The sequence below is a fragment of the Tupaia chinensis genome, unplaced genomic scaffold, assembly GCF_000334495.1.
Source record: "Tupaia chinensis unplaced genomic scaffold, TupChi_1.0 Scaffold000028_1, whole genome shotgun sequence".
In the NCBI taxonomy this organism is placed as follows: Eukaryota; Metazoa; Chordata; class Mammalia; order Scandentia; family Tupaiidae; genus Tupaia; species Tupaia belangeri.
The window spans coordinates 3,629,067-3,643,170 of NW_006159458.1; the positions used below are offsets into that span (position 1 = coordinate 3,629,067).

General features: G+C 41.7%; 1 protein-coding gene and 1 non-coding gene across 6 annotated transcripts in view; both read right to left on the reverse strand.

Moving 5' to 3' along the window:
* The window catches only part of BMAL2 (basic helix-loop-helix ARNT like 2), an 80,102-nt gene that overhangs the window by 26,614 nt on the left and 39,384 nt on the right, over positions 1 to 14,104 (reverse strand). For 4 of the 5 annotated variants that reach the window (XM_014587204.2, XM_014587199.2, XM_014587197.2 and 1 more), the window contains one exon: positions 13,620 to 13,763. The exons of the other annotated variant lie outside the window; for it this stretch is intronic. In XM_014587204.2, coding sequence (XP_014442690.1) covers positions 13,620 to 13,763 — 144 coding nt within the window. The remainder of the gene's footprint in view (positions 1 to 13,619; positions 13,764 to 14,104) is intronic. 5 annotated transcript variants of the gene reach the window in all.
* On the reverse strand, positions 9,572 to 9,633 carry LOC114007554 (U7 small nuclear RNA). The gene has a single exon (XR_003549160.1). It is a non-coding gene; the product is annotated as a U7 small nuclear RNA (small nuclear RNA).

The following is a 14,104-nucleotide window of genomic DNA, read 5'->3' on the forward strand; positions in this document are numbered from 1 at the left end:
AATAAAAAATTGAAAGTAATCTATATGCTCAAATATCAGGAAATGCTTCAGGAAACAATGAAATACAATATAGGCATTAAAAATGGATAATAAAGTGGCTGGCTGGTGGCACGGTGGTTGAAGGTGCTGGACTTCCACATGGCTGACTGCGGTTCGAATCCCTGTCCTGGCAGCTTGCTTTTTCACTCCCTCCCACCCCTGGTCAAATTAAAAATAAATAAATAAGTCGAATAAAATAATTCTCTTCTCCCCCTGAGGATGCATTCCACATTTTATTTCCACTTTAAGACTAACTTTAATCTCAAAATCACATATCCATATACCTATTTCCTTTTTGTTGACTTCACTTCAACTTAAATGTATTTTTCGTTAAACAAAACTGTAAGCAAATGTTTACCATGTCCATTACATGTAACACACAGGAACGGCTTTTAACAGAAATTAGTCAATATGCCCCCCAACATTTTTTATTATAAATACAGGTATGAAAGCAATTCCGAATGTATTTTTGATACTACTAGTAGTCAGCACCCACACCGCTTCAAAAATTAACACAATTTGTGACAATAGTCATTGTACCTGCTACCTTAAACAATTTCCACTGCGGCTCTTTCACAAAGCAAGATGGATCAAGTATGCCATTTGTTTTTCCTTGAGATTTTTTACTTTTCAGAAACACACATGCTTACACCACTGCCATCTGACGCTTCTCATCATGCTTTCATCTTGAAAACTCGGATTCTATTTTGAGTACTCTAGGCTTACGTCTAAATGACAGTGCCTTAACAAGAGAAAAAAAATTGTGCTGCGCTTTTTCTCGTTACCTGAAAACATAATGGGTGTACATATATTAAATATATTCTTACAACTGTCCAGTCATGTTTACCAGCGGGAATTCTCTTAATGTGTGGGTATTTGTAGTGTGATATTTAATCAAGACATTTATATGAGTAGAAGGTTGTTGATTTAAGACAAATTTGAGAGCCTCTAAAATTAATTGTTGTTATGTTTGTCCTTCTGGTAGCTCTGGAAGCTTCATATTTTCTTTGGACATCAATAGAAATCGTAGCTCTTCTTGAAGGACAACTGTAATGCTGTAAGAGTTTTGCCATTTTGCTAACGCTGGTATCCTCCATGCATCCACCATCCCACCGGAATTATTTATTCCATTCATATGAATTTTTATTACAAATCTAACTGATGAAGGAACTTCTGGATATTCAGGTCCACATTCTACTGTCAGGCTATATGTTCTGGTTCCATAATTTGTCCTTGGTGGCCTAATAATCATGCCTGTCCACCTTGTAAGTGCCACGTCTTCATCATCTTCAAGGCCCCAGCTAATGGTACCATCGCCTACTCCTTTTTGTCCTTCTTTAAGTTCTTCCAACAAGCAAAAATTATGAGGAACTTTAACGCCTCTCCTAAGATGACTGCCCTGAGACGACAGTGCCTGTAGTCTTCCTGGCATTCAGGATCTAACATGAAACATCCTCTAGCCACATTACTCCACTCCTGTGGAGACCACCATCTTCTCTAGCCCCTAAATAAAATAATTCTTTGAAAAAAAAATGGATAATAAAGAGCCAGAGGGCAGCCCCCTAAAGCAGAGATTAAGTGTTGTGTGGAAGGAGCCAGCTCTCTCATGGCTGGTCACAGTTCCAATCCCTGCCTTGGGGGCATGCCCAGGATCTTGGCAGGAAGAAGGCATGAAGGAAAGAATGTTGTAGCATGATCAACCCCATTGGGGAATGTCCCTCTCTCTCTGGCATGCACACACACCCTGTGATCTTTAAAAAAAAAAAAAAAGTAATATACAGAATATGGCACTCCACTTAAAAATGTAATTTAAAGGTGAAAAAAATTGGGATAAAAGCCTAATAATAATTACTTAAGACTGTTATCTATCATTGAATTTAGAAAAGACTGAAACAGTTGCTTTTAAATTGGCACTATGTGGGACTGGTGGGTGGTATGATGGTTGGGATGCTGGACTCCCACATGGCCGACTGCGGCTCAATTCCTGGACCTGGTAGCTTGCTTTCTCACTTTCCCCCTTCTCTCTGTCTCTCTCTGGTCAAATTAAAATAATAATAATAAATAAAATGAATAATTATTTAAATAAGTAAGTAAACTGGTACTACGTGATAAGACCACTAACACAACAAATCTTTAAGAATAAAAATTTTAAGTAGGTGATATGGGTTGCCTTAAGAGATAGATACTAGCAAAGATCTATAGAACACTTTATGTGCCATGCTCTGTTTTAAGTGCTTGAAGTGGGTAACTAAGCTTAGTAGTCCTACAAGATATTCTGTATTATTCCCATTGTCCTAAGACAGTCAGAATTAATGCCGAGGTTGCAGCATGCACAGAGAGGAGCTGGGGTTAAAACCCAGGAAGGCTGGCCCCCGAGCTCACTTTCTGAAGCAGTAAGGCCATGCCATTTGGTGACAGTGCGTGCTCTGTCATGGAGGTGTTCAAGCAGGAGTTGACTGGAGACAGAGGAAGAGGGTACAAAAGAGTGTTCTAACCAGAGGAAACGGCCATTGCAAACTGAGAGTCTGGAGAGAGTGGTTAGAAGGGCCTGGAGCACAGGCCGCAGTGGGGAGGTGGCGGGAGAATAAAGCAGGAAAACAGTCTAGGCCCTCAAAGCCACAAGTAGAACCCAGTATTCAACACCTCATAGATGTTACCCCTCCACAGTCTGCGGACGCCTTAGATTAGGAAACGGATCTCCTTCTACCTCAACACCAGTCTTTATCACTTACGCCCCACCTGTTTAATGTCACCACCAAAAATCCAGATAATTAAGAGAGAAACCTGGAGGCATTCTAGGCTCCTCCTTTTATATCAGTTTAACATCAAGATATCCCAAATAAATTAAAATGGGAATAAATGTGAATATAAGGTTTCCATTAATATGAATAAAACCAGGGCCAGTCCCATAGCCTAGTGGTTAACGGAGCCAGATCCCACATGGCCAATGACAGTTCAAATCCTGGCCCTGGCAGCTTGAGAAACACACTGGGTGCATGTACATGCATGCCCAAATCCCAAGAGGATGAAGAAATGGAGAAGAAAAGGTGGTGGTGTGACCAAGCCCCACTGGTGGGGGGATGCTTCCTCCCTCTTCTTCTTTCTCTCTCTGGCAAGTGCATGCACCCTCTGGCAATTAAAAAATAAAAATAAACCCTTATCCTAAGAATTCTTTATATCTTTACCTAAATAATGAGATCACGAACCCTGATCCTTGCCAAACTACTTGTTTCCATTAGCTCCACGGGCTAGATTCCAGAGTAATCTTCTCTCTATTTTTTTTAAAGGCGGGAGGGGATGTGAGGGGAGAATACTGTATACCGCCTGAAATTATAGGACATCCTTTCAAACACTTTAAGAAATTTCAACAAATTATAGATTGGGTATCTCAATTTGGTATCTTGTCTTAATCTGAATTCTTGCAGATAAACTGAATAGATCCCAGACAAGAATTCAAATATAATACGTTTATTTGAGGGATGGTACCAGGGAACATTGGTAAGAAGTGGAGGAGTCAGGGAAGAGAAAGAAATAAAGCACTTGAGGCCTGCCCCTCACCAGCACAGACCAAACGGGTTCCAGAGAAAGAGGGCAAAGAGTTGTTGGTTTATGACGCTGGTGGTCATGTGGGATCTGGTTTCTCCTGAGTAGCACATTGCCACTGTACCATGGAACTGGCCCCAACAAAGCTTAATTTTTTCAAAAACTTTTATTACATAAAAACTCAAACATACAAAATCAGAGAGAATGATAAAAGGATTTGGCCATATCACTAACTCATCCTGAGAAACAGCTTTTTCTGTCAACCTTACATTCCACTTCCAATTAGCATAAACCCACCTGCTTTCTAGTCTCTCCTCTTTCAAATTTAAATGTAACTGATACATCATGAGAACAGGGAAGAAAAACATCTTGAATAACCACAGCTTTCATCATTTGTAGGAAGTGGTCTTAAAACACAATGAATTCCATTGACTAATTACCACTGGGAAGAACAATTCAGTAGCAACTACATGGAAACTATAATCGCTTCATTTGACAGATACTGTCCTTCCTTAAAGTAGAACACAAAAGGATCTCACAAAGGAAGTGGCCCCGGTGGCCAGTCAGGGTTATATTTCGCAGGTACCCTATCCAGGCTCAGGTGGCTACAAGAAATTCTTAAACCTGGCACTGGGAAGAAGGGCCACAGGGGCTGTGAACACATGCCTTTACCATTCCTTAGGCCAACTGGCTCAATGCCTTTGGTAAGGAGCTCTGATGTGTTAAGCAAATACTTTAATCTGCTTAAGCAGATTAAAAACTCCTTCTTGAAAAGATATTTGACTTTGACTGCCAGCGTCTGTGTGGCCCAGCTTGCCCTGGGAGTGAATATCCCTGTGTGGGCAGGAACACATTCCTGCAGCAGAAGCTACCCGCGTTGCTGCGTGTCTACTGTGAAAATCACCCAGGAAAAATCTTGTTAATAACCTTTCAGCATTTATCTATGCTAGTAGTTGACGTGGCCCGATAGGAAGAATATATTAGGTTGTCGAAAAAGTCATGATGTATTTTGACTTTTCCGACAACCTCACAGATTTTAACCCTAGATTCCTGCTTCTGCTCCTTTCTATGTGACTTTAGAAACATTGTACAGCCTTTTTAGGTTTCAGTTCCCTCATCCACAAGATAGGAATGTTTCACACAGGAGTCTCAGGTGGATTATATTAGATAACTATGCAAAGTGCTTGGCATATAAATTTTTAAAAATTATTTAATTAAGTTTTATTATTATTATTAAGTTTTTGCTATAGGACATGTGTGCTCATCAGAGAGGGAAAGAAAAAGTGAGAAAGCAAGCCACCAGGCCTGGAACTTGAACCGTGGTCGAACATGTGGGAGCCTGGGGTCTTAACCACCACACGGCCTGCTGGCCCCTATATAGTGCATACTTAACAGTTACTCATTCTCTTCTTTTGAGCCACAAATAACAGTTACACTGAGTGCCAACCAGGAGCCAGGCTCACGAGCTGCAGGTCACCCGAACCACTCACTTACTGGTGCTGTTATCAGACCCAAGGTCTTATTCTGCTAGGGCTGTGGGAACCAAACACCACACACTGAGTGGCTTCAACAAGAGAAATTCATTTTCTCACAGTTCTGGAGGCCAGAACTCCAAGATCAAGGTGTGGTAGTTTAGTTTCTCTAGAGTCCTCTCTCCTTGGCTTTCAAAAAGCCTTTTCTCCATGTGTGTGAAGATCCTTGGTGCCTCCTCAGTTTTTTCTTAAGGACACCAATCATGTTGGATTAGACTCCACCCTTATGACCTCGTTTAACAGTAATAACCTCTTTAAGACTTTAAAAACATAATCACATGGTAGGGGGGGGGGTTTCAACATATGAATGTTGAGGAACACAATTCAATCCCAAACACCCACTTTGCACATAGTAGTAGGAACTTGCTGGGCCGGCCTAGCACAGTGGTTAAGTGTGATGCATAGAAAGCTAGATTCCATGGGACCAGCAGTTAGCATAATGGCTATGTTGCTGGACTCCCATGTAGTCGACCGTGGTTCGAGTTCCGGACCCCGGGGCTTAAACTCATGCCGGGTGCATGTGCGTGTGTGCCCAAGCTCCTGAGAGAAGAATAGAGAAGGGATTGTGGCGTAGCCATCCCCCAGGGGGTAATTTCTTGCTTTCTGTCTCTCTATCTGTCTCTGTCTTTCTGGCAAGCGCATGCACCCTGTAGCAAAAACCTCCCCCCCCCGCCCCAAAAAAAGAAAGAAATCTGGATCCCACACTCAAGGCCAGGCCCTAGTAGCTTGAGAAACACATGTGTGCCATGCACGTGTGCCTGCATGCCCCAGATCCTGACAAGAAGGAGATAGGAAGAAAAATGGATTGTGACCACACTCCATCAAGGGTAGGAAGGAGTACTTTCTCCTTCTGGTGAACTCCTGTGCCTTTTGGCAACTCAAAGAAAAGAGAGGGATGGGACCAGCAATTAGGGTAATGGCTATGTCACTGGACTCCCATGTAGTCAACTGCCGTTCGAGTCCCAGACCCAGTGGCTCAAACTCATGCCAGGCGCATGTGTGTGCGTGCCCAAGATCCCGAGAGGAGAATGGAGAAGGGATTGCAGCGTGTCCGGCCCCCCTGGGGGGTGATTTCTCGCTTTCTGTCTCTCTGTCTCTTTCTGTCTTTCTGGCGAGCACACACGCCCTATAGCAAAAACCTCTACCAAAAAAAAAAAAGAGGGGGAAATAAAATCAAAGACCTTGTGTAAGGCTCATCAGTTGTTAAGCAGCTGCACACTTCACACTCAACACTAGAATTCTACTGGATTCCGAGCCCTTCCTCTCTGCCTGGAAGCCTGGCCACTAGTGTGGCTGCCATGAGACAGAGCTTAGTAAGAGAACCTGGAACATCAAAGGGCTCAAGGAAAGAAACATGTTTACTTCTTCCGAGAATCCAACTATGAATTAACTTGGACCATTTGCCAGATATTCTTGAAGTATTTCTGTTTAAAAGCAGTAAGATGATCATTTATTTAAAGGAACTTTCCTACCTTCTACACACGTCTAAAACTTACCATCACAACATCATCATCTTAGAAATCACAGAGAAAGATTCAAACTTAATAGTACCCTCTTCAAGAATGCTTAGTTTTTTTGTTCTTTCTTATAACTATGTGTGTTTTTGCTTCAAATTCAATATTCACAAGACCGATGCAAAGTACTATCGCAGGACGGTGCAGGTCCACGGAGGACGCCACTTTCCTGTTTGTGTTTTCACAAAGGGTTAAAAGACAGACACAGAAATTATTACACCTTCAAGATTATCAGTGACTGGCTGATATCTAGGAGAAATCTTCCAAAAGGTATATATTCAGTCACGTATGATCCTCAAATTTCACAAAAAGTGAGATGAAACATCTAAGGCAACAGAAAGGAAAAGGAGCCTACTACAACCCATTTGTGATTTACACTTCAATTTAAATTCTAAAATGCCAACTTAATAAACACGAATTGTGCTATAGTATGAATATACTGTCCTACCCGCCCCAATCACATGTTGAGACACTGTAATGGAATGATAAGAGTCTGGGGACCAGCAGGTGGCATAGTGGTTAAGGCGCTGGAATCCCCCACGGCCCACTACAGTTCAAGTCCTAGACCTGGTGGCTTGAAAATCACTCCAGGCATGTGAGTGTGCGTGCATGCACCCAAGCCCTGATAGGAACAGACTGTGGCATGGCCACCCACCCCACTCCCCAGGGGATGACTTCTCACTTTCTTTCTCTCTGTCTCTCTCTCCAGCAAGCACATGCAACCTATGGCAAAAGCCTTAAAAAAAAAAAAAAAAAAAAAAAAAAGGCTGAAAACTTGGCCCAATATGGTGTTGAAAGGTGGGACATTTGGGAGGAGATTAGACTTAAGGCACTAGGGTGGGACTCCCAGGACTGACTCCCAGTGGTTTATAAGGAGAGGGACTGAGACAAGGACCCAGAGACACAGTGGGTGCCAGGAGTTCTGCTCAAGCCCCCGTCCTATGTCACAATGTGACATAGCCAGAAGACCACTCCCAGATGTAGGTCCTGGACCTCGGACTTCCACACTGTGAGTTTAGTAAACTTCAGTTTTTAAAATCACCCAGACTCGGATTATTTTATATTGTTAGTATTATGACAGACTAGAATACATTTCCTTTCAGCAAGGCCCAGATTCCTTCAGTTCTCACTACGGGGTCCCTTTTCAGATTTCTCTCTACTACTGCCAATTCACAAAGACTGCACTCCCGTCACACTGTCCACTCCCCAGAGTACTGACTGTTTACAGGCTTATCGGCTGCTGGCTTCTGTCTCTCTGGCACAAGGCCCACTAGAACAAGGACCTGTCTGCCTATCCACCTGTGTATCGTTTGCATTTGGTATAATAACTGGCAAATAGTCAGCACTCAATAAACCACGTTGATCAACCAACACCTATTGTTAATTAAAAGCTACTATGTGGGGCCAGAAGGTGGCATGGTGGTTAAGGTGCTAGACTCCCACATGGTCAACCACAGTTTGAGTCCTGGACCTGGTTGCTTGCTTTCTCACTTTACCTCTCTCTCTTTGGTGAGCATGCATGCCCTGTTGCAAATTAATAACAAACTAAATAAATAAAAAAAAGTTAAATAAAATTAAATAATTCCAAAAAAAAAAAAAAAAAAAGAGTAACTGTATGAGACAATGACGACAGGCTTACGATCACTTTGACTTCAGGATACCAGTGTGCAGGGGCCCTTTAAGAAATAAGGCAGTGATAGAAACTGAGAATGCAAGGGGAAGGAGGTGGATAAGAATCTTCACCAATAGAACTTTAGCACCAAGTTTTGGCATTCTCTCCAGGGCAGTCATTCTTCCTCCATCCTCCTCTTTTCCCTCTCTCGCACCCCTAGAGAATCTGGAATCTTACCCTCTTACTTGATAGAAAGTCTAAACCACTGATTCTCGAAGTGAGCACCAGTTACACTTGGGAACTTGCTAGACATGCACATTTCTGGGCTCCACCCCAGATCTACTCAAATGGTATTTCTTAAATGCCTCTGGGAGGCCAGCGGGTGGCATAGTGGTTAATGGCGCTAGAGTCCCACATGGCCAACTATGGTTCAAGTCCCAGATCTGGTGGCTTTCTTTCTCACTTTCCTTCTCTTTTGGCTTTTTTTTTTCCCTTTGGAGAGGTTTTTGCTATAGGGCACATGCATTCTCCAGAAAGATAGAGAGAAACAGAGAGATAGAAAATGAGAAATCACCCCCCAGGGAGAGATATCCACACTGCAATCCCTTCTCCTCCATTCTCCTCTCAGGATCTTGGGCATGCATGCACACATGCCCAGTGTGAGTTTAAGCCACTGGGTCCAGGACTTGAACTGTGGTCAACTACATGGCAGTCTAGCAACATAGCCATTAGGCCAACTGCTGGTCCCATCTTGGTTTTCTTTCTCACTTTCTCTCTCTCTCTCTGTCTGTCTCTCTCTCTCTCTCTCTCTCACACACACACACACACACACACACACACACACACACACACACTCTGTCCCTCTCTGGTCAAATTAAAAAATAAATAAAGTTAAATAAAGTAATTCTCAAAAAAAAAATAAATAAAAGGCCTTCGAGTCTAGCCAGAGTGGTACACATCACCCCCTTGGAAACTGGAAGCCACGTGGGTGGCACAGATTGGGTTCCTGGGCCAAGCCGAACACACTGAGTGTGGCTACAGGCACCTCTAGTCCTAGCTCATTTGGAGGCTGAGCTAAAGGATTACAACACAGTGAGACCTGACAAAAATATTTATCTCGGGCCAGCTGGTGGTGTGGTGGTTAAGGCAGCTGGATTCTACATGGTAGACGGTGCAATTTGAGTGTCAACCCAGTAGCTTGAGAAACACACTGGTGTATGTGTGGGCAAACATGTCCAAAATCCTCAAAGGAGGGGTTAAAAAAGAAGGGATTGTGATGTGACCATCCTCCATGGGGATTGCTTTCTTTTTTTCTTTCTTCCCCACCCTCCTAGGACTTCCCAGTAAAGACAGGAAAACCTGCTAGACAAATTCTAAAAGAGCCATAACACTCGGGGGCCTTCTTATTCTCTCTCTGGTAAAGGCATAAGACTTCTGACAAACCTATTCCTCTGTTTCTTTCTTTTCTCTATCTTACAAAAAAAGAAAAAAGAAAAAAAAAGTCCTTCCAGGTGATTCCAATTCAGGTTAAAGTCTGAGAAACCTTGGTCTAGAAGTATAACTTAAAAATTTCTCAGAGCCAGCAATGGTGCAGAGGTTGGGGCAGCTAAGTCCCACATGGCCAGGTATACAGTTTAAGTCCCAGACCCAGTGGCTTGAAAATCACACCAGGAACATGTGCGTGCATGTCCAAAGTCTCAAGAGGAGAATGAGTGACAGAGCAAGGATTCGAACTGAAACAGTCTGGCTATAGAACCTATGCATGTACACACCCCACTAAACCACACCACCTGTAAATATTCTTGTTTTACACATATAAAAACAATAGCTCTGAGGAACTAAGACACTTATTTACTATTATGCAGTTAGTAGGTGGTAGATTAAAATTTTAGGCCTGTCAGCTGGATTCCACAGTCTCTTCACTACTACTGGGTTTCTGGAAAAGTCATGATGCATTTTTGCAACAGATAGTGCTAGTCCAACTTTGGAAGTACTAGAGTCATTTGTAGCTATATTATTACATGTCATTTGACAGCTGACAGTTCCAGCTTCATTCTTAAAAAAAAAAATTAAATGCTTTGGCTAAGTTTTGGTGATTATATAGTAAGTTAAAGATGAAACACTAACTGCGCATTTCGCCATATTTTACTGTTTTACTTCCGTAAAGGGAAGAACCCTTGTGAAGCTGGTGAACAGTTGCATACAGTTTACGGTGACACTGCTCTACAAGAATGTCAACAATGATTCACGAAATTCTGTGCTGGTGATTTTGATCTCAATGACACTCTTTGGTCAAGGAGCTCCACCAAGTTTGATGATGACAAAATAAAGGCATTGATCGAGTTAAACCCACATTACATGACACAGGAGACTGCAGAAACATGCAATAGCCATCATTCGAGAATTTGCAACCACCTGCAGAAGCTGCGATACATAAGCAAGCCCGATATTTGGGTTCCTCATGAACTCAAAGAAAAGTCAATTTGATGGTGCCAATAAATATAAATATCTGCAATATGCTCATTAAATGTGAGAAAAATGATCCTTTTTAAAGAGACTGAAAACTAGTGATGAGAAGTAGGTTGTTTTCAACAATGTGGTGCGTTAACGGTCTTGGTCCTGACGTGACAATCCGCCTCAAACGACATCAAAAGCAGACATTTATCAGAGGAAGGTTATGCTCTCAGTGCAGTGGGATTTTAAAGGTGTAGTGTTTTCCGAGCTCCTACCAAGGAACCAAGTAATCAGTTCCAATGTGTACTGTTGGCAATTGGACAGTTGGAATGAATCCATTACCCAGAAACATCCAGAACTCATTGATCGTAATGGAGCTGTGTTCTGTCATGGTGTGAGACCACATACAAATTTGATGACCTGTAGAAAATTACTGGAGCTTGGATGGGATGTGCTGCCACACTCACCATATTTGCCTGACCTTGTGTCATCAGACTTCCACTTGTATTTTTTTTTTTTGAGTATTTTTTTTTTTTTTTCCAGGGCGCATGCACTTGCAAGAAAGACAAAAAAAGAGAGAGATAGAAAGTGAGAAATCACTCCCCAGGAGGGATGGCCACACTGCAGTCCTTTCTCCTCTATTCTCTTGGGATTTTAGGAACAAATACAAATGCACTCAGTGTCTCTCCCCACCCCCCAGAGATTTTTGCTATAGGGCACATGTGCTTGCCAGAGATACAGAGAGACAGAAAGTGAGAAATCACTCCCTAGTAGGGATGGCCACACTGCAATCCCTTCTCCTTCAGTCTTCTCTCAGGATTTTGGGCATGCAGGCACACACACCTGACATGAATTTGAAGCCGCCAGTTCCATGACTCGAACTTTGGTCAATTAGGTGGGAGTCCAGTGATGTAACTACTACACCATCTTCTGGTCCTCCCCAGTTTGAGTTTGAAGCCACCAGGTCCAGACCTGAACCACAGTCAACTACGTGAGAATCCAGCAACTTAACTATTACGCCATCTGCCAGTCCTGACTTCCACTTGTTTTGCTCTCTTCAAAACTCATTGCCTGGTACAAAATTCAATTCGGATGAGGCTGTAAATCAGCACCTTGTTCAATTTTTCACCAACAGAGAAAGGTCCTTCTATGAATGAGAAATTACGAAGCTCACTGAAAGATGGCAAAATGTTATCAAACAAAGTGGGCAATGTATAATTGATTGATATTTGTTATTTATATAAATAAATAGCCTTTGAAAAACAGAAAAAAAGTTATGAATTTTCCACTAACCCAATAGATCAGCTGACTTCAACCCAGAGAACGCTATATATGTGACTTTAGATACCTCTCCGTCACTCAGTGTCAAGGTGTGTGTGTGGGGGTGGTGCAACTGGGGGTTTACAAACAGATCCACCCTTAGGACTGCTGATTCATTTCCTCTTTTGTTTCTTTGCAGTGTAAACAGAGTAGGGGGTTTAGACTTGAGAACGAGAGTTTTGCCTATGTGACTTTCTGCAAGTTACTGAACCTCTCAGTCTTTCCTCCTTGACTCAAAAACAGAAATATAGTATTTTCATGAGGATTAAAACACTTACCATAGGAACCAGCAGTTAGCGTAATGGCTATGTTGTCGGACTCCCATGTAGTCGACCATGGTTCAAGTCCTGGACCCAGTGGCTTAAAACTCACATGGGCCACGTGTGCGTGCATGACCAAGATCCCAAGAGGAGAATGGAGGAGAAGGGACTGTGGCGTGGCCATCCCCCCTGGGGGGTGATTTCTCGCTGTCTCTCTGTCTTTCTGGCAAGCACATGCACCCTATAGCAAAAAGCTCTCCAAAAAAAAAAAAAAAAAAAAAAACCACTTAGGTCAGCAGCTGTCACAATGAAAATGCACCATACATTCATAAAAACTATAATAATTTTAGGTAGCTAGCTGAAAAGATCCTAACCAAAACTTGTAAATAAATTAAACCACACGGCTTCATATAAATATCGTTCTAAAGGACAGGAAAGAAAATCTCATATTGAAGCTTGTATAAGGATACTGGCATCTAATAGCTTACTGTGGCTCTTAGGCAAAAAAAGTTATGAGACATTTTGTAGTCTTTGAAATGCCCCAAGTAAGTTAAACAGATAAGTACTTAAGCAATTCAAAAAGCAAATACCTGTAAGACATACGTAGCAAAGAATTTTAAGAAAACAGCTTTAGAAATACTTACCAAAGAATTACAATATCATGAAAATTAGACATGCACCTAGAACATCTTAAACTTTCACCAAAAAGAAACAAATCAGGCTCTTGTGCTGAAGTTTTTCTAAAAAAAGATTATATATATATTTTTTTTTTTTTTTGAGAAAGAGGTTTTTGGTTATAGGGTCCATGCGCTCTCCAGAAAGAGACAGAATGTGAGAAATCACCCCCCAGGGGATGGCCACGCCACAATCCCTTCTCCTCCATCTCCTCTCGGGATCTTGGGCGCACACGCACACGCACCCGGCGTGAGTTTAAGCCACTGGATCTGGGACTTAAACCGCGGTCGACTACATGTAAGTTCAGCGACATAGCCATTATGCCAATTGCTAGTTCCTTAACTTTTATATTTTAAGAATAAAGAATATTCATAGAAAAAGTTTTATTTCCATCTCTTGTCAGTTTTTCTCATTTGGTAGCCCCCAAACTGATATTTCAACAGCACCATTAAAAGCCTGGGCAATAAAGAAAAATATTTATCTGATAAATCTAAAAAATATGATGAGCCTCACTAAATAACTCTGGTTAAAAAAGAATCTTATTTTCTTAGGTGCTTTTGGTTTGAATGAGTCATCTGTACTACACATTATATATTTTTCTGTACAGAAAATATTTTGGACATTAATTTTATACTCATGCTTTAAATCACTTGATATTTCAAAGTAATACCTTTCTTTTTTGAGTTGGGTAAGTGTCCATGTTCTTCTTCGATGGAGATTTTACAACTCTTTATCCGGCAGAAAAAAGATCTTCTAAAGCCAGAATACATGCACGTTCTTCCAGTGTGGAAATTACCATGAAGTTGTAAACCAGCTTTCACAGTAGAAGGGAGCAAAAATAAGTAGAAAAGAATATTTTCAAATAATTTTGAAATTTACCTCCTAATGTTTTCTGATAATGTATTACAGTCTTTTAATAAATTGAAAAAAAAAAAAAGATACTTATTTAAAGCAATGACATCATTGGACAGAAAGCCTGGAGGGAAATATACTAAAAAAAAAGTATTTGTCAAAGAATCACATTTTGAGGACTTATAAAAAGTTGCAATTTGGGGCCAGCAGGTGGTGTGGTGGTTAAGGATGCTGGACTCCCATGTGGCTGAACGCAGTTCGAGTCCCAGACCTGGAGGCTTGCTTTCTGACCTTGCCCCCCCC